This window comes from Schistocerca gregaria, chromosome 7 (genome assembly GCF_023897955.1).
Source record: "Schistocerca gregaria isolate iqSchGreg1 chromosome 7, iqSchGreg1.2, whole genome shotgun sequence".
NCBI lineage: Eukaryota > Metazoa > Arthropoda > Insecta > Orthoptera > Acrididae > Schistocerca > Schistocerca gregaria.
The window spans coordinates 143365138-143392523 of NC_064926.1; the positions used below are offsets into that span (position 1 = coordinate 143365138).

The window sequence follows — 27386 nt, forward strand, 5'->3', positions numbered from 1 at the left end:
TTGCTGTAACAACCACCCATGTTTGACATCAACGTGCAATAACCACTCACAGGCGGCACTTTCCAGCATTCGCAGTGAAGGATATGTAAAGCGTGTCTGGTGGATGTGGAAAACAGTGCAGTCATTGTCGTAAAGTGGAAATGAAGCGAAATATTTGACGTCCAAAAAGAGCATAATCATTCGCTTTTGGGCCAAGGATGGAAACATTTCCGAAACGGCTCAGTTTGCAAACCGCGTACCGCCGTGGTTAAAGTATAGTTTGCATGGCAAAATGGCGCTATCCAAAACCGGCGCCGAGGGATCTGCGGTGTACCAAGGGGCCACAGATGACAGCTGCCGGCCGTAGTGGCCGAGCGGTTCTAGGCACTTCAGTCCGGAACCGTACTGCTGCTACTGTCGCAGGCTCGAATCCTGCCTCTGGCATGGATGTGCGTCTACATCTACATCTACATGATTACTCTGCAATTCACATTTAAGTGCTTGGCAAAGGGTTCATCAAACCACAATCATACTGTCTCTCTACCATTCCACTCCCGAACAGCGCGCGTGAAAAACGAACACCTAAACCTTTCTGTTCGAGCTCTGATTTCTCTTATTTTATTTTGATGATCATTCCTAACTATGTAGGTTGGGCTCAACAAAATATTTTCGCATTCGGAAGAGAAAGTTGGTAACTGAAATTTCGTAAATACACTCCTGGAAATGGAAAAAAGAACACATTGACACCGGTGTGTCAGACCCACCATACTTGCTCCGGACACTGCGAGGGGGCTGTACAAGGAATGATCACACGCACAGCACAGCGGACACACCAGGAACCGCGGTGTTGGCCGTTGAATGGCGCTAGCTGCGCAGCATTTGTGCACCGCCGCCGTCAGTGTCAGCCAGTTTGCCGTGGCATACGGAGCTACATCGCAGTCTTTAACACTGGTAGCATGCCGCGACAGCGTGGACGCGAACCGTATGTGCAGTTGACGGACTTTGAGCGAGGGCGTATAGTGGGCATGCGGGAGGCCGGGTGGACGTACCGCCGAATTGCTCAACACGTGGGGCGTGAGGTCTCCACAGTACATCGATGTTGTCGCCAGTGGTCGGCGGAAGGTGCACGTGCCCTTCGACCTGGGACCGGACCTCAGCGACGCATGGATGCACGCCAAGACCGTAGGATCCTACGCAGTGCCGTAGGGGACCGCACCGCCACTTCCCAGCAAATTAGGGATACTGTTGCTCCTGGGGTATCGGCGAGGACCATTCGCAACCGTCTCCATGAAGCTGGGCTACGGTCCCGCACACCGTTAGGCCGTCTTCCGCTCACGCCCCAACATCGTGCAGCCCGCCTCCAGTGGTGTCGCGACAGGCATCAATGGAGGGACGAATGGAGACGTGTCGTCTTCAGCGATGAGAGTCGCTTCTGCCTTGGTGCCAATGATGGTCGTATGCGTGTTTGGCGCCGTGCAGGTGAGCGCCACAATCAGGACTGAATACGACCAAGGCACACAGGGCCAACACCCGGCATCATGGTGTGGGGAGCGATCTCCTACACTGGCCGTACACCTCTGGTGATCGTCGAGGGGACACTGAATAGTGCACGGTACATCCAAACCGTCATCGAACCCATCGTTCTACCATTTCTAGACCGGCAAGGGAACTTGCTGTTCCAACAGGACAATGCACGTCCGCATGTATCCCGTGCCACCCAACGTGCTCTAGAAGGTGTAAGTCAACTACCCTGGCCAGCAAGATCTCCGGATCTGTCCCCCATTGAGCATGTTTGGGACTGGATGAAGCGTCGTCTCACGCGGTCTGCACGTCCAGCACGAACGCTGGTCCAACTGAGGCGCCAGGTGGAAATGGCATGGCAAGCCGTTCCACAGGACTACATCCAGCATCTCTACGATCGTGTCCATGGGAGAATAGCAGCCTGCATTGCTGCGAAAGGCGGATATACACTGTACTAGTGCCGACATTGTGCATGCTCTTTTGCCTGTGTCTATGTGCCTGTGGTTCTGTCAGTGTGATCATGTGATGTATCTGACCCCAGGAATGTGTCAATAAAGTTTCCCCTTCCTGGGACAATGAATTCACGGTGTTCTTATTTCAATTTCCAGGAGTGTAGATCTCGCCGCGACGAAAAACGTCTTTGCTTTAATGACTTCCATCCCAACTCGCGTATCATATCAGCCACACTATCTCCCCTATTACGTGATAATACCAAACGAGCTGCCCTTTTTTGCCCCCTTTCGATGTCCTCCGTCAGTCCCACCTGCTAAGGATCCCACACCGCGCAACAATATTCTAACAGAAGACGAACGAGTGTAGTTTAAGCTGTCTTTTTAGTGGCTTGCTGCATCTTCTAAGTGTCCTGCCAATGAAACGCAACCTTTGGCTCGTCTTCCCCATAATATTATCTATGTGGTCTTTCCAACTGAAGTTGTTCGTAATTTTAACGCCCAGGTACTTAGTTGAATTGACAGCATTGAGAATTGTACTATTTATCGAGTAATCGAATTCCAACGGATTTCTTTTGGAACTCATGTGGATCACCTCACACTTTTCGTTATTTAGCGTCAACTGCCACGTGCCACACCACACAGCAATCTTTTCTAAATCGCTTTGCAACTGATACTGGTCTTCTGATGATCTTACTAGACGGTAAATTACAGCATCATCTGAGAACAATCTAAGAGAACTACTCAGATTGTCACCCAGGTCATTTATATAGATCAGGAACAGAAGAGGTCCCAGAACGTTTCCCAGGGGAACACCTGATATCACTTCAGTTTTACTCGATGATTTGCCGTCTATTACTACGAACTGCGACCTTCCTGACAGGAAATCACGAATACAGTCGCACAACTGAGACGATACCCCGTAGGCCAGCAGCTTGATTAGAAGTCGCTTGTGAGGAATGGTGTCAAAAGCTTTCCGGAAATCTAGAAATACGGAATCAACTTGAGATCCCCTGTCGACAGCGGCCATGTCCTTAGGTTAGTTAGGTTTAAGTAGTTCTAAGTCTAGGGGACTGATGACCTCAATGTTTAGTCCCATAGTGCTCAGAGCCATTTTCAATAGATGACAGCTGCGAAGACGTGACGGTGCAACTGACGACCCAGATGCTGACAGCTCTTTGTTGGCACCTAAGGCTGGAATCTGCACAGCAGTACCGCAACGGGACGTTCACTGATGGCGACAAGTGTCCTGTCCATCTGGCTGTTGGAGTGTACGGCGTGAAATGTCTGAAAGCAAAATCCCTGTAACAATCGTCGGAAGAGTCCAGGCCGGAGGCATTCCCGTGTGATTTCGTCATTCAAAGGCATAATTTATCAACACAGTTATGCGTCTACTCTTGTGGGCCATGTCCACCTCTAAATGCAACTGGTATTTTGTCGGCGTGGTGACATCTACCAGCAGGACAATAGGTGTCACACAGCTCGCATTGTACGTGCGTGGTTGTAAGACCACCAGGATGAGTTAGCCATATTCCTCTGGCCACCACACTCCCGGATTTAGAGCCATTCAAGAACCTGTGGGTCCTCCCCGAGCAGTCTGTTCGTGCCAGGGATCTTCAACCGAGAAACCTAGCGCAGTCGGCATGGCTTCACATCCCAGATGGTAGGCCGGCTAGAGAGGCCGTGCGCTTCTAGGCGCTACAGTCTGGAGCCGAGCGACCGCTACGGTCGCAAGTTCGAATCCTGCATCGGGCATGGATGTGTGTGATGTCCTTAGGTTAGTGAAGTTTAAGTAGTTCTAGGTTCTAGGCGACTGATGACCTCAGAAGTTAAGCCCCATAGTGCTCAGAGCCATTTGAACCATTTTGAACCCAAATGGTGGTACCTTCCAGAACTTCACTGACTCTCTTCCTGCATGTCTCGCAGTGTACCGCGCTGCAAAACATGATGATTCAGGCTTTTGATAGCCGCCAGGTCTGAAGCGCCTTGTCAGGGTTCGCGCGGCTTCCCCCGTTGGAGGTTCCAGTTCTCCCTCGGGCATGGGTGTGTGTGTTGTCCTTAGCGTAAGTTAGTTCACGTTAGATTAAGTGCTGTGTAAGCTTAGGTACCGATGACCTCATCAGTTTGGAACTTATCACAAACAAAGGCTTCTGATTGGTTGTCAAGCTAAAGTGACTGGACAGTGTACTTGTGTGGCCACAGCGCTGTCTGAAAGGCAGTCTCATTTTTTTTGTAACTGTAAGCACAGTACGCAAAAGATTATGTAGGACGAAGCCGATTAATGCAGTGAACACTGTAAAGTTACTGCGTTGAAAGGTACATTGGATAAAGAGGGTATTATTGGAGTGTGGAATGGGCCTTTCACATGTGCATGTAACACAAAAATACAGATGGGACTTAAAAGGAGCGTCCGCAGCTCGTGGTCGTGCGGTAGCGTTCTCGATTCCCGCTCCCGGGTTCGATTCCCGGCGGGGTCAGTGATTTTCTCCTGCCTCGTGATGACTGGGTGTCGTGTGATGTCCTTAGGTTAGTCAGGTTTAAGTAGTTCTAAGTTCTAGGGGACTGATAACCATTGATGTTAAGTCCCATAGTGCTCAGAGCCATTTGAACTTAAAAGAAGCAAATAATGACACACTGGAGTGACTGTGAGTTTGATGGCTGAGAGGGAACAGCATATGTGTATGGGAGTTGCAACTGTTCTCGAATGTCATATAGGTCAACAGAAGGAAATATAAACCGAAGTGAGTACGCACCTTCACCCTAAAAACATCAGGTTACATATACTACAGAGTACTGATGAGTGAACATTAGACCATATATGTGACGATTTGTATGTCTGCAATTGCAATTATTACAACAATGTAGAGAACCGACATAGCTTTATTCTTGGGAAATCCAACGGCAACGTTTCATTACACCATGCTACGCGCGAAAGTCTGAACCCAGGCACTTCAAGAGAAATAAAATAAATATTTAAGACATTAAGAAGTCTCTAAGAGGACTATTTTACAAAGCTGGAGACAATGGACAGGTAGTCCACTATTCCATATTCAAGTGTGAGCTCTGGAAGTTGCTGGAGCAGTTGCTTTGGACGACTTTAAATGTTTCAAATGGCCCTGAGCACTAACTTGCTTAACATCTGAGGTCATCACCCCCTAGACTTAAACCTAACTAACCTAAGGACATCACACATCCATGCCCCAGGCAGGATTCGAACCTGCGACCATAGTAGCAGCGCGGTTCCGGACTGAAGCGCCTAGAACCACTCGGCCACAACGCCCGGCGCACGACAAGTTTAAAGCTTATTTATGCTTCTTCGGTGCCTTCAAAGAATAATATACCATTTTTTCCACGCATTTCACTATGGTTACGGCTCGCGAAGAAGCTGAAGACCAAATTATTACGCAGACAGAGGAAACATTTTTGGCAGATGTCAGTCTGTGTATTAAGGACGCGAGCAGAGGCATCGGAAGAGTGTCGAAGAGTGACCAAAGTCATTTCTTTTAGCATTAGTCTTCTTATACAATGTCGACGGAAGTAAAAAAGTCAACATCTGTTGTGGTATACTCTGTTCTTAGGTCTACAGACAGTTATACAGTAGATGGGACTGTACCCATAGGGTGACGAACGAGCTTTACATTTGTTTGCAGCAGACTCAGGGAATGCTTGGTCAGCAGACTGTCCAGAAACAAGCACTGGTGGGTCTACGCCATACCGATGTTAAAGTAATTCCCTTTTAGAGAAAAAAAATATTTATTCCTCGGTCAATGTTTTGGTGACAGAGGTCTACTAGGAAGGAGGATGAGTGGACGGAAGATTAGGTTAAATGTCTCGTCGACATTGAGGTCATTAGAGACGGACCACAAGCTCGGATTGGGAAGGAAATCGGATGTGCCGTTTCAAAGGAACCATCCCTGCATTTAGGGAAATCACGGAAACCCTAAATTTGTGTGGCTTCATGTTGGATTGAACCGTCATCCTTCCGAATGCAAGTCCAATGTGCTATCCTCTCCGACACTTCGCTCGATCAGAGGTCAATTACTTATCGGCTCTTGGTTAGGAGATGCAAACTACATGTTGATCGAAGAACGTTTTCCTTCAAAGGAGATTACGTTAAAAACATTGCCACTGAAGACAACTAAACATTGCGAACCTCTGAATGTATGAGGGCTGCCCAAAAAGTACGGCACCGCATTTTTTTTTCTCAGCCGAAGACGATCCACGAATGCGAAACGATACGTATGTATTATCTGAAGTCTCCTGAGTGAGCACGTCATTTCCGACAGTTTCAAAATGGAATCTGTAGGTGACGTGCGTTACAAGTAACGTGCCATCATCGAATTTCGCACTGCAGAGAAAAAAACTGTGAGGAATATTCACAACCGCTTGTGCAAAGTGTATGGAGCATCTGCTGTCAACAGAAGTGCAGTTAGTCGCTGGGCACGGAGGGTGAGGTCATCAGAAGGCGGTTCGGCGGAGCTCCACCATCTGCAGCGGTCGGGCAGACCATCCATGGCTGTCACACCTGACATGCTGCAGCGAGGTTCCACTTGTTTGGGCCATTAAAGGAATTTTGAGGACGATGAAGGAGTGATTCACACAGTTAAGCACTGGTTCCACCACCAGGACAAGGATTGGCACGAACTGGGCATACGCGCCCTTGTTTCGCGCTGGAGGAAGGCCACAGAACGGGATGGAGATTACATGGAAATATAGGGTGTATCGACTTTTTTTCGTGTCCGCAATTCTCATTATGCTCAATAAATAGTTCTTGAAGAAAAAAATGCGATGCTTTACTTTCTGGGCAAACCTCTTATAACATTTGGACAGTAGAAATGCAATGGCAGAAGCTGATTCTATACGTTTGCAAATCGACAAACCGCAAAACATTTAGTATGATCGATATTCCATCATTCCTCTTGCTCTGTTATCTGTAAGCCACTTGCGCACTCAGTTACAGAGCTATGTTGACAGATGTGTAGCAAATATCTGCCTAAGGAGGTAATTTTCCTGTTGCGTCTTCCTGGTAATGCGATTATCGTGAATTTTGATATTGTACTTCTGGAGTGTGGATACATAAAAAATGAAGTAGCATGTCCACATCTTGTCCTTATCAAGTGTGCATACTGTCCCTTTCCTCTATGTTGCAATCATTTCAAGTAAAGTCCGCTTTTGAAAGAGGGAAGGACGTACGACAACACAGCATCTTTTAATGAATTTTATCCATAGTGGATGCTGTCGAACTCCGTGACTGTTCCTTTTTGGGGGTTGTAGAAAAATATCCGCTACCAGTCACAATAAAAGGTTGTTTATTTGTCACACGACCGGTTTCGGGTTTGCGCCCATCTGCAGGTGTTTATGCATGCATGTACATGTTTGTACTGTTGGAGATCACTGTATGAATACAAAAAAAAAAATATTTGCTGGTGACTACACAGATATAAGTGGAACAATTGTAAGTGGTAAGGCAACATTTGACGAAAATATATCTGTACTTACAAAAAGATGAAGCACCGTTATTACAGTTATGCTGCGGTGATAGTTTCGCCACTTAGTTACACATTTATGGTTATTTTCACGTCCATATATCAGTTTTACCAAGTGTAGCTTCATATTACACTATTATGATGTGCACTCGTGAAATACAATATGTTTACATACAAACATGTCGGCTGTGATCAAACATCTAAGGTCACTATCTATCACAAAGAGGCTGAAGACCAAATTATTACGCAGACAGATGAAACATTTTTTGTAGATGTCAGGCCGAGCGGTTCTAGGCGCTTCAGTCCAGAACCACGCGGCTGCTACGGTCGCAGGTTCGAATCCTGCCCCGGGCATGGATGTGTGTGATGTCCTTAGGTTAGTTAGATTTAATTAGTTCAAAGTCTAGGGGACTGATTGCCTCAGATGTTAAGTCCTATAGTGCTTAGAGCCATTTGAACCATTTTGAACACTGGTGTTTCAATACTGAAATTTAGTGTGGCTTTTGTGATTAATGCTACTATCACTACAACAATGCTCCAGATCTTCGAGAAAAAAGGGTGGTTCCTTATTTATTTGTCCAAATGAAATAAGAAACACTTGTACGGCGTGATTCATCTGCAGCTACCGTTGTTGTTTTATGGTTTATCTGGCTTTCTGAACCCAAACGCGAGATTTTTATATTCTCACGCTCAGTAGGCGCAAACTATTAGTCCTACAAAAAGAATGAACAGGACCTCTTTGTAGGAAATTTAATGTAGATAAACTTTTTACTGGGCCACGGTTTTCGAGCTATTCAAGAAAAAGTACTACAAAAGCGATCTTCAAGCGCATCTCCACCCCCCCCCCCCCCCCCCCCCCCACAATCATCCCTCACCAGTCAGGATTTCTAGTATGTTGTTCGTGGCACTCCCTTCTACCAAAAATTTCCGACTGCACGAACTTTTCCCGATATTCCGCCTGTTTTGTTCACTATCTATTGGGCTATTACGCCACCAACTTAGTCGGATGTTTCGTTAACATTATTAATTTGTACGTCCCTGTGAGGGTAATTAAAGGAAAAAGAATTTTGTAAACTTTACGCTAAAACTAATTAACCTGACATTTCTATCCAAAGTTAACTCTTGCAAGCACAGTAGTATAGTAGTCAGAAGGCCTGACTAATACAGCGATACAACTATTTACTTTATGGTGCTAGAATTCATAAAATTCTTAGTAAAATTTACTTAAAGGTCAATTTTACAATTTGTAAGCGCTCGACCAAGTCTGTGGCGTAATAAGGCTAGTCAGCGAAGATCAAAAACGGTAGAACGTGGGTAATAATTCGTACAGTCGCAAATTTCTGTACAGTGGTCCGAGGTTGTGTCAGTAACAACATGCTAGAAATTCTGACAGGTGAGGGACGATTATGGGGAGGGAAATGCATTTCAAGATCACTTTTATACGGTTGACTTGAATAACTCGAAAATTACAGCCTCCAGTGAAAGCGTGTACTAGTTCAAAAATTAACTACATTAAATTTTCTACAAAATGTTCATTTTTCTGTAGGACTGATTGTTTGTAGCGACCGAAAGAATACGAAAACCTCGCGGATAGTTTTTTGACGTCAGATATAACATTGCAGGTTACATAAAACGGTATCAGTTGGAGCAGCTGAATTCCACTTAAGCCTAAACGGCGTTATGACAAAATCAGTGCTACTGGAGAACCAGTCTAAATGTACGAATCAATGTACTGATCACGAAGTCCAATCTTATTAAGCCGAGCACCTCAAAAATTAGTCTTATCTTCACTATCTTTTCGTCCAAGTCTTTCAATTTCAAACTGACATTGCCTGACGTAAGATGGTCATTTGTATCAATCTCACTTACAGAAATATAACTGGTCTATTTGATTACGAATTACATGTTCCATCTACCGACTAAAGGGTCTTACATGTTCACACCAAAATGCACCAGGCTAGACTTAGTGATTCATTTTCACTTCAGAGAGGCTGACTGATGACTGCTGCTAACCAATTCGCACCTGCCGGCGCATAGCGTATTTTCGTGACACCTCTTCCATCTCCGCCTATGTTACGAGTAGTTACAGTAATCTAGTTCATTTGCTTCATTTTGCAAGTTAATTTTATAAAATAAAACTGCAGTTATAAAGCGTCAGCTTGAGTAGAGACTCTGGAATGGTTATATCAATTTTATATAATGAAATACATAATATAAACACTCAAGTTAAGCGATTTAGTGCAGATTTTGGCATAAGAGTTTCTCCGGTTGTCCCATCGCTCAAGGGCAAATGCTACTACTTTTGGAGCCTTCCCAAGTCAAGGGATGTGTGTGTGTATGTGTGTGTGTGTGTGTGTGTGTTTTGCCCATCTGTTGTAAGCGTAGTGCGGTAACTATCTGCGTACTGACAAACGCAACTATAGCAGTTAATGCAACTCTAAATGGACTACAAATGATAACCTCACAAGCAGGCAGCTGATCACCAACAAGCCGACCCAGAATCTGGTCGAGAACTTCAATTCGTGTACAGCTTGAGCCGTTGTCTGTGGAATTAATTTCGGCACCACATACTGAATGCGAACATGCTGTATTCGAACTGTTGTGAACGTAGCCTCTGTCACCCACGGCATACCTGACAGTCTCGTAACCTGAAAGGTATGCATTCTCGGTTTCACTATGGTAAGGTTTCGTTCTGTTTCTTCACACGATATACCCCGTCACTAACAAGGGAACCACCCATCGCACCCACCTCAGATTTAGATATAAGTTGGCACAGTGGATTCGCCTTGAAAACTGAACAGAGATCAATCGAGAAAACAGGAAGAAGTGGTGTGGAACTATGAAAAAAATAAGCAAAATATACAAACTGAGTAGTCCATGCGAAAGATAGGTAACATCAAGGATATGTGAGCTCAGGAGTGCCGTGGTCCCGTGGTTAGCGTGAGTAGCTGCGGAACGAGAGGTTATTGGTTCAAGTCTTCCCTCGAGTGATATTTACTACCTTGAGCATGGACTACTCAGTTTGTATATTTTGCTTATTTTTTTCATAGCTTCACACAACTTCTTCCTGTTTTCTCGATTGATCTGTGTTCAGTTTTTCAAGCCCTATCCACTGTGCCAACTTGTAACTAAATCTGAGGGGGGTGCGATGGCTCAAATGGCTCTGAGCCCTATGGGACTTAACTTCAGAGATCATCAGTCTCCTAGAACGTAGAACTACTTAAACCTAACTAACCTAAGGACATCACACACATCCATGCCCGAGGCAGGATTCGAACCTGCGACCGTAGCGGTCACGCGGTTCCAGACTGTAGCGCCTAGAAGCGCTCGGCCACTCCGGCCGGCGGGGGTGAGATGGGGAGGTTCTCTTGTAAGTATTATCCATTGTTTTCGACAGGGCCTATAGACAGCATAACAACGCAAAAGCAGAGCAGAAATACCGCCCAAACTGTCCCAGACAAAGGAAATGTGTCTCACCATTCGCATAAGCTAGGAAACGGAAGTTCTGTAACTGCACCGTATGAACTACGAATTAAAATGGAAAACGATCGGTAAGCTTCAAATGGCTCTGAGCACTATGGAACTTAACATCTCAGGACATCAGTCCCCTAGACTTAGAAATACTTAAACCTAAGTAACCTAAGGACATCACACACATCCATGCCCGAAGCAGGATTCGAACCTGCGACCGTAGCAGCAGCGCGGTTCCGGACTGAAGCGCCTAGAACTTGAGACAGTCACTTTGGGTGGATGGGAATGGAAGACAGCACGAAGCCGTTCGAAAGTCTGACCTATGATGAAAGCTAACGGAACTTCTTTGAGAAATGTACTCTGAAAGTTACTGAACAGTGCGTGCTGGAGGTTACTTTCAAACAATACTGGTCACAGCCTACTCCACTCCACTCGCATACAGAGCTTGGAGACTAAAAGAAACCAGCATTAAACGTAAACGTGCGACAGCAGATTTGTAATAGCTGATCCTGCAGTCAGAAAAACACACAGTTTCTTGCGGTCCACGCGTCTGTTTTAAAGCAGTGTTCGAGTCATACTGAAGCGGCAGGCCGTTAAGCAACCAGCGGACGGAGAGGATCATTACTAATACATCAGTCTCACTTGTCGCCCCTTCTGCGGCACTGAGGCCGCCGTATCAGACTAATTTTATATTTCCTGCGTCTAAAGCTGAGCGCCGCGCGATGAAGCCGCGCGGTATAGGGCTTCTTGTCACGGTCCGCGCGGTTACACCCGTCGGAGTTCCGAGTCCTCACTCGGGCATGGGTGTGAGTGTTGTCCGTAGCGTAAGTTAAAGTTAGATTAGATAGTGCGTAAGCTTAGGGACCGATGACCTCAGCAGTTTGGTTCCATAAGACTTTACCACAAATTTCCAGATTCTCAAGCAGAGCCTATAGCACATAAGTCACAGATTCCCGAAACATTCTTGCAGTGCAACATGAATTACTGCTATAGACTTAAGAATACGGAAATAGGAGTAACGGTTGACCCAGATATGGTATTTAAATGAAATGAAAATCTTATATCCTTGGTGCTCCGCATCTTGTGGCTATTTATTAAGAGACGTCTTGTTGTACACCTTGAGATGAATTTCAAATATTTGTCAGACCAGTATTCGTGCATACAGTGGCATCTTATACAGAGGACAAGAAAATAAATGTATGTATATCGGCATCTATATGGAAGGCAAAGATTTTGTTGCATTAAGTCCACCCTGCTCAGTATGTTGCCCGTGACAGGTAACACCTATTTTACGTCTTTATGTATTCTACCCTCATAAAATCCATATTTTGTACTCTAATGTACTACTTGTCCAAGCACGGCGTTCAGGACATACAGTGAGTGAATATTACAATAGATGGATCGAGATATGTTCTCACAGATAACACGAGACGTATAATATAGACTCTTTGCCCTGACCACCGGTTCGACGTTTTCATTCCATGGCAGTAGAGTCTAATGAGACCAGGAAGTGCAATGGTTTAGTGTTTGTTTCTGTGACAGGTATGCACGACGACCTGTGTACCGTGAGGTAGTACAGATGATGGTTCTCATCGTGTCCACAGACATGGTCAAAATTGGATTTTAAAAGACCAAGGGATTTTATGTTTTCTAGATCCACATCCATTTTGACAACATAGATATTTCATAACTGGCACAAGTACATTTATTATGGTCTTACACAACATGTAAGTAACCTTGTTTCTACTGTTATAGACACTGCCAGGCTCATTTTGTTTCGTGTTTCAGCAGATCTCTAATCTCTACAATTTCTTTTTCGCATTGTGTAATTGGAGTCATCCCAAACAGAGAGCACTCATCACGTCTTTCATACGACGCCCAGTGTTGGCGGAAACCATCGGTTTGTTTCCCGCTATGAAAGAAATGATTTTTGAATCTGTGTTTTACGTGCCCATGCGGTAGAATGGTCCACAGACTAGTCTAGTGCGAGTTTGTTCTGTCGATATGTATTTAGAGAGACAGTAAAACACATAGTATAAACTGCAATCCAGCAGCGAGTCAGCAGCGCTACGTACTTTGGCGGTAACAGTCAGCGCGAGCCAGGGCACTAAATGGGTACTGATTATTCTTCGTGTTTTACTGCTCGAGTTAATGCATATCAATAAAACAAATAACACACTAGACTACTCTGGTAAAATGCCGCTTTAAAATAATTTTGTTTGTAACGGGAACCAAACCCTCGCTTTCCATCGACAACAGGCGTCGTATGAAGGAAGTAATGAGAATTACGTTTGGACTGACTCTAGCTGCATAATACAAAAGCGAAATTGTAAATATCTGCTGAAACACCAAGGAAAATGCGTTTGACAACTCTTAGGAGAGACATCTTACATATACAAAATGTTATGTTGTAGTCAGCTATATGTATACGTTTGTTTGCGTTTCCTCTGTGTCAGATGCCACTTACGATGGGCTGTATGCCCGAATGCCGGTCTGTCAGTTACATAATGCACATGGCATCTCACGATGTACAGCAAGAGGTCTTAACAGTTAAATGATTGTTGATTAATTAACAACTCCAGAGAGTGCTTAGCTATTTATGAGAGTAAAGGAAAAAGTGCCTTTTTCATACATGAATTAGAAAGCAACAGTAAATAAGAAGACATGATGCTTAAGATGTGACCTTTAATTGTTCGCTAATTAATTCACTTCTTAGAAATCAAACCGATTGCAGAGCTTTGCGTAAACAAACCGATTACACACAGCACGGTAAGAACAAAAACATATGATAATGGGAATCTGGAGAGTCATCCAAAACTACGTTGAGATTTGAATATTCAATAACAGCGGATCTTCTATTTCACAAAACCAGTCTCCAAGACTGATGGAACGGTAGCAGTCAGACAACAATGCAAGTAAACAAAGCGACAGGCAGGGCAGAGTGTGGTATTCAGTTCATCAACTCTATCGAATTTACAAACCAAAGATGCAAGAGGAGAGCAGCTCAGACCAAACTGAAAGTACGTCAAGAAACGTATGGAATATACGAGTAATGACGAAAAGTTCGTAGTTAAACACCAGATGCGAGGAAAAGTAAAGCGAAGGAAATTTTAATTTAATAATTCGCTACCAAGAAAACTGATGAGATTTTATCCTGACACAACTGGAACACTATATTCAATTTCGGTGCCTCACACAGAACTTTTAATTCCCCTCTGGGCCACGCAGCAAAAGCAATAATTTTACGCGACCTTGCTCTAACACACCTCCTAGATGACGTCACTCGCGAAGTACTTGGTTGCGCCTACCAATACGACCGGCAAGGCTACTCATTTAGGCCAAGGGCGAAGATTGGACGTTTCCAGCCAACCCCTGCAGCATTCCGCAAGTAACCGCGAAACGACCACAGCGCTCTCGTGGCGGACAGCGAAGTCTTTATTTGACGAGCAACGGAGCTGTAAAGATTCCATCGCCATCCTCTGCGGTCTCATGGTGTTCTTGGCTCGTAAAGTGGAGATTGTTAATAAGTGTCGCGTCCCGGAAGTGGTAATGACTTTGTGTTCGGTTATTCTTAGTCATTGTAGGTCTGTGGTGCAGACCGAGAATAGCTTCGATGAGCATGAACTATTGTAAAAGTAGCAAACTGTAGATGTGTTAGTGCTACTACAGATTGAACTGACAACACAGTGAAAACCGGTTGAGTGGGGCCTGCAAAGTTCTGCAGGAAGGACGAAGGAAGATAAGGGCGTAACTTTTATGCTTTCTGCTCAGTGTAAGTTTTATACTTTAACCTTCCTATCTGTGTGAATGTCTAAGTGTAACTTTCGTAAGAGTTTTAACTTCTGCATCTTAGTGAAACTTTAAACATTAACCTGATTGTGTACGTGATGACATTTTACGCTCACTACAAGTTTATGTAACCATTACTTCTGCACGTGAAGCTTCTCGGTTTAAAGTACCTAAATGCGTTATTACGTACATTACATGTAACCGTTATTAACACAACGCATCTAACCTATCATTTGTGAATATTATATCACAGCATTAACTTAATACGTAATCCCAATATTTGAATGTCCAATGCAAAACACACAGCCACTAAATTAAATGATACCTGAATGTACGTAAATCAGATTATTCTGTCACTCAGTGTAATCTGAACAGGCGGTGACTGTCCCCAAAGTGCCAAAAAATGTTTGAATTTGGGGCTAAGAATCGCTTTGGCTTACTTGTGCAACAACGGATAAGCAAGCTGTTGCGATGCAATTACATTTCTCTGAAAGTGGCTGAATGAAATCACGCTACTTTTGGCATTACAAAAAATACAGCTCACGGAATGTAATGAAAATGTGCCAAACGCCAGAAGATTACAAATTAATAAGAGGATCTTAGGAGCTTCTCTCGTGGTCGTGCGGTAGCGTTCTCGCTTCCCGCGCCCGGGTTCCCGGGTTCGATTCCCGGCGGGGTGAGGGATTGTCTCTGCCTCGTGATGGCTGGGTGTTGTGTGTTGTCCTTAGGTTAGTTAGGTTTAAGTAGTTCTAAGTTCTAGCGGACTGATGACCATAGATGTTAAGTCCCATAGTGCTCAGAGCCATTTCAACCATTTTTTTTCAGGAGCTTCAATGCGAGGCCGAGTGCTTTTCTTTTAAAAAACCTTTCAACGGTCAATGGGATGTGGAGGCTCAATGTCGAACAGTTCAAAGTCTTTAAAGTTACTTGCCGGTATCTCGTAACCAGACCAGAAAATGTGAACAGATGTACGTTCACATTGATAAGTGCAATGACCCTGGTTATCGAACATAAATTTCGTAACATTATAATTTGAAAGAGATTGTTTTACAAAGATTATTTTGAAAGAAAAGAGGCTGGCAGTGATACGGTTTTACTGAGTCCAAGTATATTCTGTATTGCTTGAGACAACAGCATCATAAAACAGTGAAAGTTAAAAAAAAAACTAAAAGATATACCGTAAGCGCGACTACCAAGTTTTCAATGCTGGCGCAAGCGAATATCTGTTTGGGTACTAATCCCCCTTCTACATAAGCATTTAAAAAGTATGCCTCCACACCTGTGCACATTTGCTTCCAACCACGCTCGATACAGACAACGGACAGCGAAATGTTTTCAGACTCGGACTGAATACTCAATAAACAATGATCTCTGGAGCCAGAGGACGTCTCTCAAACAAACACTCAGGAAAGATGTTATCTGTGGTCAATATCGTAAACAATACTGGCACTTCTCAGGCCGTAACAATATTTCAAAAGTTTAACGTCCTGTCGACATTAAGACATTCTATAAAGTATTAAGAGAAGTGTATAGCAGAATCTCGCTAATCCGAGCGTTCGGTTAATCAGAACATGAAAAATGTTAGTCAAAGCATGGAAAACTGTGGTCCCGGCGGAGGTTAGTCCTCCCTCGGGCATGGGTGTGTGTGTTTGTCCTTGGGATAATTTAGGTTAAGTAGTGTGTAAGCTTAGGGACTGATGACCTTAGCAGTTAAGTCTCATAAGATTTCACACACATTTGAACATTTTTAATGGAAAACTGTGTGGTAAACTCCTGTACATACACACTAATTTAATTTATACTGTACAGTAAACATGTATTAGAAAAAATTTCAAGAAAACATTAAGTTCAAACATTGCATCACCATAAAAGAATAGCTTTCAATCTTACTAAAATACATCGGACATTTTATCCCTATTTTTAGATGACAAAACTGAGTCATTGTTTTTGGAGTAATGAAGACAGTCTGTTATATGACGCATAATTGTGCCATCAAATCAGCAGGTGTAGCAGTGAGCTGTTGGCCCAGATAACGTACCGCGAGGTCAAGGGATTCTGCTGCGTCACTGTGTGGCACCAGCTCTCCTTTGTCGCTTTCTAGCTTATTGACATTTTCGTCACAGCGGTCCACTTCTTCCTGATCTCGAGTCACAGCAGCAACTAAATCAGCGTCAGTAAGGTTCTCCACACATGCCCCATACGCTGGAATCCACTCATGTACATCTCGTTCACTAGCTTCTTCACATCCAGGGATTTTCTGTATCATTTGTAGTAGATTTTCCTCTTCATTTTCAACTAGGTTCTCCTGAAATTCAAGAGAGTCCACATTTTTCTCCACGATGTTCTCAGAGTATTTTCTGAAATATTCTGACATGCCTCAACGGCCCAGTAAACATCATCATTCACATTACTCTTTTTTATTTTTTCGACATAAGGAATGCTGTCATCTTGGAGAAGCATTCTTAAAAATTGTTTTCTGTAAATCAGTTTAATGTTTGCAGTACGCCCTGGTCCATCGGCTGTAGACGTGGTGTAACATTCGGCGGCAAGAGCTTCGCCACAATTTCTCCATTACATAATTCCTCAATGCTGGGGTGAGATGGCGTGTTATCAATCAAAAGGATTGCACAGGGAAACAAATGATTTTCCTTAGAAAACCGTCGAACAGAGGGAACAAACTGGCTGTGAAACCATTCTTTGAACAGCTTACCATCCATCCATGCCTTTTTTCTGGTTGCAATAATATACGGGCAGGGACTTCATGTTGCAGATTTTAAAAGCTCTGCAGATTTGCCGATCAGCATTAAAGACACACTGTGATTACCAGCAGCGTTGCTGCACACTAATAAAGTCACACGATCTTTTCATACTTTAAAACCAGGAGCATGGTCTTCTGCTCTCGATGCTAGGCTGTTTGTTGGCAGTGCCCTAAAATTACGGCCAGTCTCGTCAGCGTTATAAATTTGTTGGGGAGAATATTTTCCCTCTCTTACCATTTTTTCGAACTCACCCTAGTATTTAGAATGAAATTTTCACTCTACAGCGGAGTGTGGGCTGGTATGAAATTTCGTGGCAGATTAAAACTGTGTGCCGGACCGAGACTCGAACTCGAGACCTTTGCCTTTCGCGGGCAAGTGCTCTAGTGGCAGAATTAAAGCTGTGACGACGGGGAGTGAGTCGTGCTTGGCTAGCTCAGTCGGTAAAGCACTTGCCCGCGAAAGTCCAAGGTCCCGAGTTCGAGCCTCGGTCCGGCACACAGTTTTAATATGCCAGGAAGTTTCACCCTAGTTTTCCTTCGCTGCATAACTTCAGAAGAAAGCTTCTCTCCAGTAATTGTTAGCTGACGGATTCCATGACTTTTTTAAATCTGTCCGACATACTCACACTAAAAGGCTCATCACCATTCATTAACTTGTTCAGGTAAACAACCTTTTCCTGGACCAGTGCTCCACTCAGAGGAGTACACCTTTCTCTTTACTGCGTAAACCAAAGGAAAAGAGCTTCATCAACTTTATCGTTCTGCGACTGTTTCAAAGTCTGCTGAATTTCGGGTGTTTTTCCCAAAGACGTTGCAAAGGACTGTTCAAGCTTCACTCGGTTCTTCTTCCAATCACAAATGGTTGCTTTACCAACACCCAGTTCCGTTGTCAGTTTAGATACGTTCTCACCATTGTCAATTCGTTTCAAAGCATTCAGTTTTTCTTTGAGAGTTAACGTTGTAAGTTTTCGATTACTCGTGGAGAGAATACTTACACCACTACACTTGAACGAATACAATACGATTGTTATGCGTGCCAGCGATCGATAAGTAACATAACCAAGCACTTTGCGAGCCAACTGTCAGTTCACCGACCTGAGACACTACAAATGTCTCAACAATGCACCCGATGGTACCGACCGACCGCCATGTCATCCTCCACCAGTGGCATCAATGGGTGCAGTATGGCAGAACGTGGGATCAGGACATCACTCCCCCGGGCGTTATCAGTTCTCGTGACCTGGAGTCACTACCACTTGGTGAGGTAACTCCTCCATTGGCGTCACGACGCTGAGTGACCCCCAGTTCCAGTCCGGCCACCAAGGAAAAATCCCTGGCAGTACCGGCAATCGAACCCAGATCCTCCATATGGTAGTCAGCCGTGCTGACCTCTCAGCTGCGGGGGCAGACAAAGAGAGCATGAATGAATTTTTAGTCTAACGAGATCAGTAAGCACCAGCCTAGCGCCTGCCGCTGGTGGCCGAGCGGTTCTGGGCGCTTCAGTCTGGAATCGCGTGACCGCTACGGTCGCAGGTTCGAATCCTGCGTCGGGCATGGATGTGTGTGATGTCCTTAGGTTAGTTAGGTTTAATTAGTTCTAAGTTCAAAGGGACTGCTGACCTGAGATGTTAAGTCCCATTGTACTCAGAGCCATTTCAACCAGCCACCAGCCTAGCTGAACAAAACCGCACTGCTAGGCACACCCAGAAAAGTTTCTTACTGGATGGACTTCGGCGCTCTCGTTACTAGTTGGCTGTCGTTTTATAACCGGAGCTACAGAACGGTGCCTTTCGTCCTGTGGTTTTGTTAGATTCAAGGCCGCTACCCTCTTCTCACCTTATCAGCGGGTTGTTTTCTTCCATTTTGTAGTCGCTGTGGATGAAATGCTAATGAAAATGGTAGTTCGTTGTATGCTCTGTTTCAGAAGCGATCCGATACTTGACGCATTCTCCGTGTTGCCCTTAACAATGTAAAGTAAAATAGGAGTGCTGGCAAAGATTAACAAACTTCATTAAGTTATTTCAGTTTTGCTGCTGCCGTATTCCCCGAGAGAAATACTACTTCAAATAGTAAAAAAATGGTTCAAATCGCTCTGAGCACTACGGGACTTAACTTATGAGGACATCAGTCCCATAGAATTTAGAACTACTTAATGCTAACTAACCTAAGGACATCACACACATCCATGCCCGTGGCAATATTCGAACCTGCGACCGTGTGCAGTCGCGCGGTTCCAGACTGTAGCGCCTAGAACCGCTCGGCCACGCCGGCCGGCTTAAAATAGTAATTTGGAAAATTGTTGTAAAATCTTAAGAGACCAAACTGCTGAGGTCTTCGGTCCCTAAGCTTACACACTACTTAATTTAACTCAAACTAACCTACGTTAAGGACAACACACACACCCAAGCCCGAGGGAGGACTCGAACCTCCGACGGGGGTAGCCGCACGGACCGTGACAGGGTGCCCTAGACCGCGCGGCTACCCCGGGCGGCTCAAATAGTAAGTTACACTTTACTATGGTAGACCAAGTAACTTTTATTAAATACTGCACTACATGTCATCCTGACTGATGTACACGCCACTGTTTTTCAGCACAGTCACCAAGTTTTTGTAAACGATGTTAGGGAACATGGTACCAATAAATCGATTTCTAGAAGATGGAAATCCGCTCCTTGGTCATTGAGCCATTCAAAACCGCTGTGTGAACGTCCTCATCGCTCAAAAACCTCTTTCCCACAACTGTTCTTTAAGCTTGCCGCGGAGACAGAAAAAAACATGGTGCAAGATCTTCACTTCCCGATCAACATCACCCATATCAGTGCAGCCTTGACCAAATTGTTGGCGCCATTTCGCTATGGTAGGTTGCGATCTTGCATGTGATCCACACACTGCGAGAAGTTGACGGTGAAACTATGTGCAGTCGTACTGTCTCAAGTACTTCAACTGCGGAGTATGTTTCCTTTTGCTATGCCATTTCAATAACGCACTGTGATACACCAGTTATCCATACCGCAGCGAACCTGTTCCTGGAGGGAATCGGCAATCCGTACTGTCTTCTGACAATGCGCCACTCCTCCTGCCCAATGGTCTTAGCGTAGAACGACTTTTTGAAGTCCCAACGCCCCCCTTCTCGCTTACATTGCAAATCTGGCGATACACTCTACCCGTAATACCTCAATTGCCGATAATTGACATTCGAACATTCAACCAGTCAATAATATGGGTCTATCTGGCAATGAACTTTATTATTCTCTCATTCCTGAGACTCCTGGTAGGGCCGTTTATTATTTCATTATGTCGTCCTTTCCACATCGCTGTTTTGCTGCCGCTAATTAGTTTGGTCTAGACATTCCTGCAGAGCATTCCAACAGCGTTGCAACCCTTTCCATGCCAGCTATACACTGATCATCCAGAATATTATGACCACCTACCTAATAGCCGGTGTATCCACCTTTAGCACGGGTAACAGCGGCGACAAGGGAGTTGGCACCACGTCTGCACACCAAGTCGCCTCACTCTCGTAAATTCCGGGGAAGGAGTGATGAGCTCTGACACCGTGTTCAATCACGTCCCAGATGTTTCGATCGGGCTCAGACCTGGCGAGATGGGGTGACAGCACATCATTTGGAACTCCCCACTGTGTTCCTCGAACCAATACATTACATTTCTGGCCGTGTGTGTGTGTGTGTGTGTGTGTGTGTGTGTGTGTGTGTGTGTGTGTGTGTGTGTGAGAGAGAGAGAGAGAGAGAGAGAGAGAGAGAGAGAGAGAGAGAGAGAGAGAGAGAGAGAGAGAGAGAGAGAGAGAGAGAGAGAGAGAATTCCTAAGGGACCAAACAGCTGAGGTCATTGGTCCCTAGACTTACACACTACTTAAAATAACTTAAACTAATTTACGCTATGGACAACACACAGAGCCGCGCCCGAGGGAGGATTGGAGAGCATTGGAACCTCCGGGTGCAGGGGCCACGCAATCCGTCACATGCCGCCTCTAACCACGCGGCCACTCCGCGCGACTGCTGGCCTTGTGACAGGGGACATTATCTTGTTGAAAAATGGCACTGCCGTCACAATCGTCATGAAAGAGTGTATGTGGTCTGCAACCAATGTGCGGTACTCCTTGACCGTCGCGGTGCCTTGCAAGGGCTACACTGGGCCCATAGATGCCCACGTGAATGTTCCTCAGAGCATAATGGAGCAGCTGCCATCTTGTCTCCATCGTCCCTCACTTCGGGTGTCATGGAGCTGTTTCCCTGGAAGACGAGGATTCATCGGCTTGATGAAGAAGGTATCAGGATTCATCAGACCATGCGTCACTGTGCCATTGCGCCAACGTATTGTGCCGATAGTCATGTGCCCATCTTTGTTACGCTAACATCAACTCTCCACGTCCAATCTCAAAACGCTCATGACTGTCATTTAAAGCAAATTTTCATATGGTTGAAATGGCTCTGAGCACTATGGGACTTAGCATCTGAGGTCATCAGGCCCCTATAACTTAGAACTACTTAAACCTAACTAACCTAAGGACATCATACACATCTATGACCGAGGCAGGATCCGAAACTGCGACCGCAGCTGTTGCGCGGTTCCAGACTGAAGCGCGTGGAACCGCTCTGCCACACCGACCGGTAAAGCAAACCTTATTTGCATAGTCGTAGTAGGCCTGCTAGGCTCCACTTCTATGCGACTGCAATCGAAATAGACGTCATCTTACAGATGTAGACCCATGATTATCGACTGTCGTTTGCCTCGCACAACTCCTTGTTGCTGGGATATTTTCTTCCCCGTCAGTGTAGTTGAGCGGTCGCGAAACCCAGCGAGCGGCTATCTATCTGATGTTCAAAATGCAGATCAAAATGATAAAAATTGATCCATGACTGATTTTCACTTTTTCTAACTATCAACTCGACTGTGATACGGCGGTCTTCTCTTTTACGGTTCTTCACAGAGCGATGGTTTGCCATTTCGTTGTTCGGCATTGAGACTTGTTTTACTCTGAACGCGATATCACCACCGTGCCATATGATGTATTTTTGCCTGGCGCTTCCAATAACTCGGTGTGGATTGTTGCAGCATAGTTTGTCTTCAAATACAGGAAGCGAATTACTGCACGATAAAGCACTTTATCGCCGGCCGGTGTGGCCGAGCGGTCCTGGGTGCTTCAATCTGGAACCGCGTGACCGCTACGGTCGCAGGTTCGAATCCTGCCTCGGGCATGGACGTGTGTGACGTCGGTAGGTTAGTTAGGTTTAAGTAGTTCTAAGTTCTAGGGGACTGATGACCTCAGATATTGTCCCATAGTGCTTAGAGCCATTTTGAACAGCACTTTATCAACTGGCTGAGCCAGTTTGCTAAGACACCTATAGAGGCCTGTTGTATACTGTAGCAAGGGGATTTCAGTACATACCAGCACTGCAGACACGTACCTTCAAACAAATGAAAAATTAATTACAGATGTTTCTCGTGGTGATAATTAAATATCATGACTCCTGAATGAGTATCTGCGCACAGTCCGCTGCAGAGTGAACATCTCGTTCTGGACACATCCCCCAGGTTGTGGCTAAGCCATGTCTCCGCAATATCCTTTCTTTCAGGAGTGCTAGTTCTGTAAGGTTCGGAGGAGAGCTTCTGTAAAGTTTGGAAGGTAGGAGGCGAGGTATTGGCAGAAGTGAAGTTGTGAGGACGGGGCGTGAGTCGTGCTTGGGTAGCTCAGTTGGTAGAGAACTAGCCCGTGAAAGGCAAAGATCCCGAGTTCGAGTCTCGGTCCGACACACAGTTTTAATGTGCCAGGAAGTTTCAACATGACTCCTCTTCACACATTTTGCCTACAGATTTCAACCCTGCACTGAAGGCCGAGCAGTGGAGACCACTGTCGCTGAAGTGATCTGGAGGTGTTCTCACCGACTTGACACCACTGCTAGCAGCTGCAACAGTTCGATTAGCTCCCTGATGAACGGTCTCAGGTGTTTCGGCAACACGCTCCAATTAAAGTTTGCAATGAATAAGCTACTCTAAAGAAATAGACCCGATACCAGATTTCTAAATCTAAGAAACGACACGCTGAAGTGCCTCGAAAGTGTTAATCGCCAACTGCGCGGCTCCTTGAGATTCAGCCCACAGTAGCGAGGGTCAGTCGCAGGAAAGCTGGTCTGTCGTCCCAGTTACGTCAAACCACCCACGCAAGCGGCAGCTGTCCCCACGCTGCGCCGCGCGCGGACTCCACAATGCACCGCGCTGCCCACTTGCGACATACCGACACCAGTACACCGGCGCAGCTGGGCAGCACACATGGCCACACGAGTTTTTGTGTATTAAGTAGAAGCGATAACGCCTTTATTCTTACTGCCAACAGTTTAAGAGGGTTTCTACTCATTCGTTTTTTCCTGGCCTTTGTACTGCATCTTCAAGGGCTCGGCGTGTGAATGTATGCGTTTGGCAATGTTAGTGGTGAAATTTCATCTTTGAAAGTAAAGAATGACAGTGCTGGAAAAACTCTAACGTTATTTGATTTTCAAACAGCTGAGCAAAACTAAACGTACTCAGACATTCCTCTCTTTACTCAGTCTGATCGTAACTAAACTGACACACAATATTTTTTTTAGTGCAACGCAGTCTACAAAAGAAAAGTCCTGACTAACAATAACCTATACCTTTCATGAAATCACTTACCTCACAAAAATCTTAGTTACTCGAAATACTGCAATTTAGCGAGCGCCAATACTGCCAGCTAAATAAAAAGATTCTAACTACTGAAGGCACTAACTACTGATAGGCATAGTTAGCAAATGAATGATTTTGATAGAGAACAAACAATGTATTTACCGTAATAATGTTCAAAAGTCATTATTTATAATCAATTTGTGACATCCAGTTTGATAAAATTTCCTTTTTCTGACGGACACACGTAAAGATAGTCCGCTCATATTAATATTTCAAAACTCTGGCATCTCTCTCCCCACATCCCCACCACAGCTGGCGGCTACGGGTAGTTGACGTCCAAGTGCCCAACACTACACTAGCGAATATTCCAACAATCAGTCCAACCAGCCACAGACTGCACACAGCGCAGTCAGCGATTGGCGTTACCAACATAAAAACTTAAACAGCCTACATACACATCCCCCATGCTCCCCACAAAAAATTTTACATATTGTTTTGGGCAGTGGCCAATACTTATTTGCTAATTTTTTTTATATTAACGCTAATAAATGTATCAAATGCACACAGTTAGTGATACACTGTTGGTCAAAAGCAACAATTGTCCTCTCAGTCAATAAAGACAGTCCTGATCATTCATCACAGTAGTAATTGCAGTTTTTTTGCACAAAGTCTGGGCAGTAAAAGAAAGTGCACACGGAAGTAGTGGATTTCCGTGTAGTCTTGAAGAAGTAGTGTTGTCCTTCCGACGGAAAGACTGACTCTTGACACGCAGACAGGTAAGGGGCCACAATAGAACAAATCCACAGCAGAGTCAGTCGAAGTTTTGAAGAATATTCGTAGGTAGGTCATTACAGGGCAGACCCACAGTATTTCTTGTAGAGATAATGGTACTGGCGGGCCACCAAAGGTGCAGACCCACGGTGGTCCTTGTAGAGACGGCTAGCAGCCATCCGTTGCCACTGTGCGGGTGCACAATCACCATCGAAGAGCCTTGCGGATAATATAGCAAATCCATGATCCACTACTTGTGCGCTCACAAAAATGTTTTTTGAAATGTCCTTATAACCAGAAAATGCTGTTAACCAGTCCCTAGCTGAATTATCAACACACATGCGAGCACTAACAGTCCTTTTTTCTGACGGACACTCGTCCGCTCTTAAAACTCTGGCATCTCTCTCCCCACATCCACTGGCGGCTCATCTCCAACTGCCCAACGCTACGAGCCGTTCACATCCAACTGCCCAACACTACACTAGCAAATATTCCAACAGTGAGTCCAACCAGCCACAGACTGCACACAGCGCAGTCAGCGATTTTCATACAGAGCACTATATGGCGTTACCAACAGGCGGTATGCCTTCCCAGTCACACCTTTTCCTCCAACACCTCCTCCCTGCCCCCCTCCCTGTAGAACGGGGCTTGGTGTACCCGAGTTGTCTGCGTCTAGCATTAATCCTCGTTAGAGTATACCAACCTTTTTCTAAAGTTTTCCGAATCGTGTAACTGAGGCGGGAATGGGTACCAGCCCAGTATTCACCTAGTCGGATGTCGAAAACCGCCTAAAAACCACATCCAGACTGGGCTGACACCGGCAGTCGTTGTTAACACACCAGCCGCAGCCGGAAGCGATCTGGGCGCAGCGCGCGTGCAAGCGCGACTGTCCTGGCAGATCTACCGACCTAGCAAAGCCTGTAGTAAGATGGTGATCGTTTTTCCGTTAATTCATTCTGACTTCCCATTCGTGTCGATCGGGTATAAATATACCAGACCGAACATCCTACATAATTCCAAGTGGCCGGCCTCTGTGGCCGAGCGGTTCTAGGCGCTTCAGTCTGGAACCGCTCGACCGCTACGGTCGAAGGTTCGAATCCTGCCTCGGGAATGGATGTGTGTGATGTCCTTAGGTTAGTTAGTTTTAAGTACTTCTAAGTTCTAGGGGACTGATGACCTCAGATGTTAAGTCCCGTAGTGCTCAGAGCCATTTGAATACCACATGGATACTGTGACGGCTCCTTCGAAGAGTTCATAGCCTAATCCTTCCGTTATTTAGGTTACATTTGTATACTATCTCAGATACCCACGGTATTGCGGTGACAGTATTACCACAATTAGCTGTTAACCGAAAAGAATCATAATACTTTTTGTTTATTACCTACACCGACAGAAAAAAATCGCAACACCAAGAAGGAGTTGTGCGACAAACGAAAGTTGTTAGGCGACATATCTAAAAAAAAAAAAAAGGAAATCTACTCAAATTTTGTGACAGTCGCGTTAGTAGCTCCATCACAAGGATGTAAATCAGGTTTGCTTTAAATACACGCTGTAACGGTGATGTGTGTTAGTTATCTTTGAGATTCGACGTGGTGCGTTGATGTTTGTCTAGAATGTCATTAAGGTGACAAAGACGCCATTATCAGCAGCATGTGGCACTGCCGTAGAGTGAGAACATCGCGTTCGGCATATGGCTTTGGCGCATTGTATTGTATCCGCAGCAGCAGTTTGAGCAATGCTTGGCAACATGTGACACAAACTGTTACAAATCGGTTACTTCAGTCAGACATCTTGTAGAGTGCATTCCAAAGACGCCAGACCATTGTCATTTGCAACGTCAGTGTTGTCTAGCGAGAGGGAGGACATGGTGGAGGCCTGCTGTGTTTTTTGTTGAAAACTTGTTCTGCCTCGATGCCAGTGATGGGCGTCTGTTGGTTAGGAGGAGGCCAGTTAAAGACCAGCAACCAACCGGTCTGTGTGCTAGGCACACTGGACCAACCCCTGGAGGTAAGGTCCTGGTGTGTTTTCGTATGACAGCAGGAGCACTCTTGTGGTTATCCCACGCACACTGATTGTAAATTTGTTCGTCAGTCTGGTGGGTCGACCTGTTGTGATGCCATTCATGAACAGCAGTCCAGTGGGGTTTTCCAACACGATAACGCTCGCCCACGTATCGCTGTTGTAACCTAACATGTACTACAGAGTCTCGACATGTTGCCATACCCTGCTCAATCACCAGATAGGTCTCCATTCAGTCGAGCAAGAACGGGACATCATCGGTAGACAACTCCAACATCACTCACAAACAGCATTAACCGTCCCAGTATTGACCGACCAACCACAACAGGCATGGCCCTCTGTTCCATAAACTGACGTCCGGTAGCTGTACAACACAGTGCATGCACGTTTGGATGCTTGCATCAACATTCTGGCGGTTACATCGCTTATGAATGTACCAGCACTTCACATTTTCTATTGCTTATCTAGCGCTTATATTAACCT

General features: G+C 45.2%; 1 protein-coding gene across 2 annotated transcripts in view; it reads left to right on the forward strand.

The window, feature by feature from the left end:
- LOC126281537 (polyamine-transporting ATPase 13A3-like) overlaps positions 1-27386 on the forward strand; it is a 383790-nt gene that overhangs the window by 29123 nt on the left and 327281 nt on the right. The window contains exon 1 of one of the 2 annotated variants that reach the window (XM_049980590.1): positions 14228-14678. The exons of the other annotated variant lie outside the window; for it this stretch is intronic. Within the exon in view, the coding sequence (XP_049836547.1) occupies positions 14663-14678 (16 nt within the window). The 5' untranslated portion in view covers positions 14228-14662. Of the gene's footprint in view, positions 1-14227; positions 14679-27386 lie in introns of those variants that run through there. 2 annotated transcript variants of the gene reach the window in all.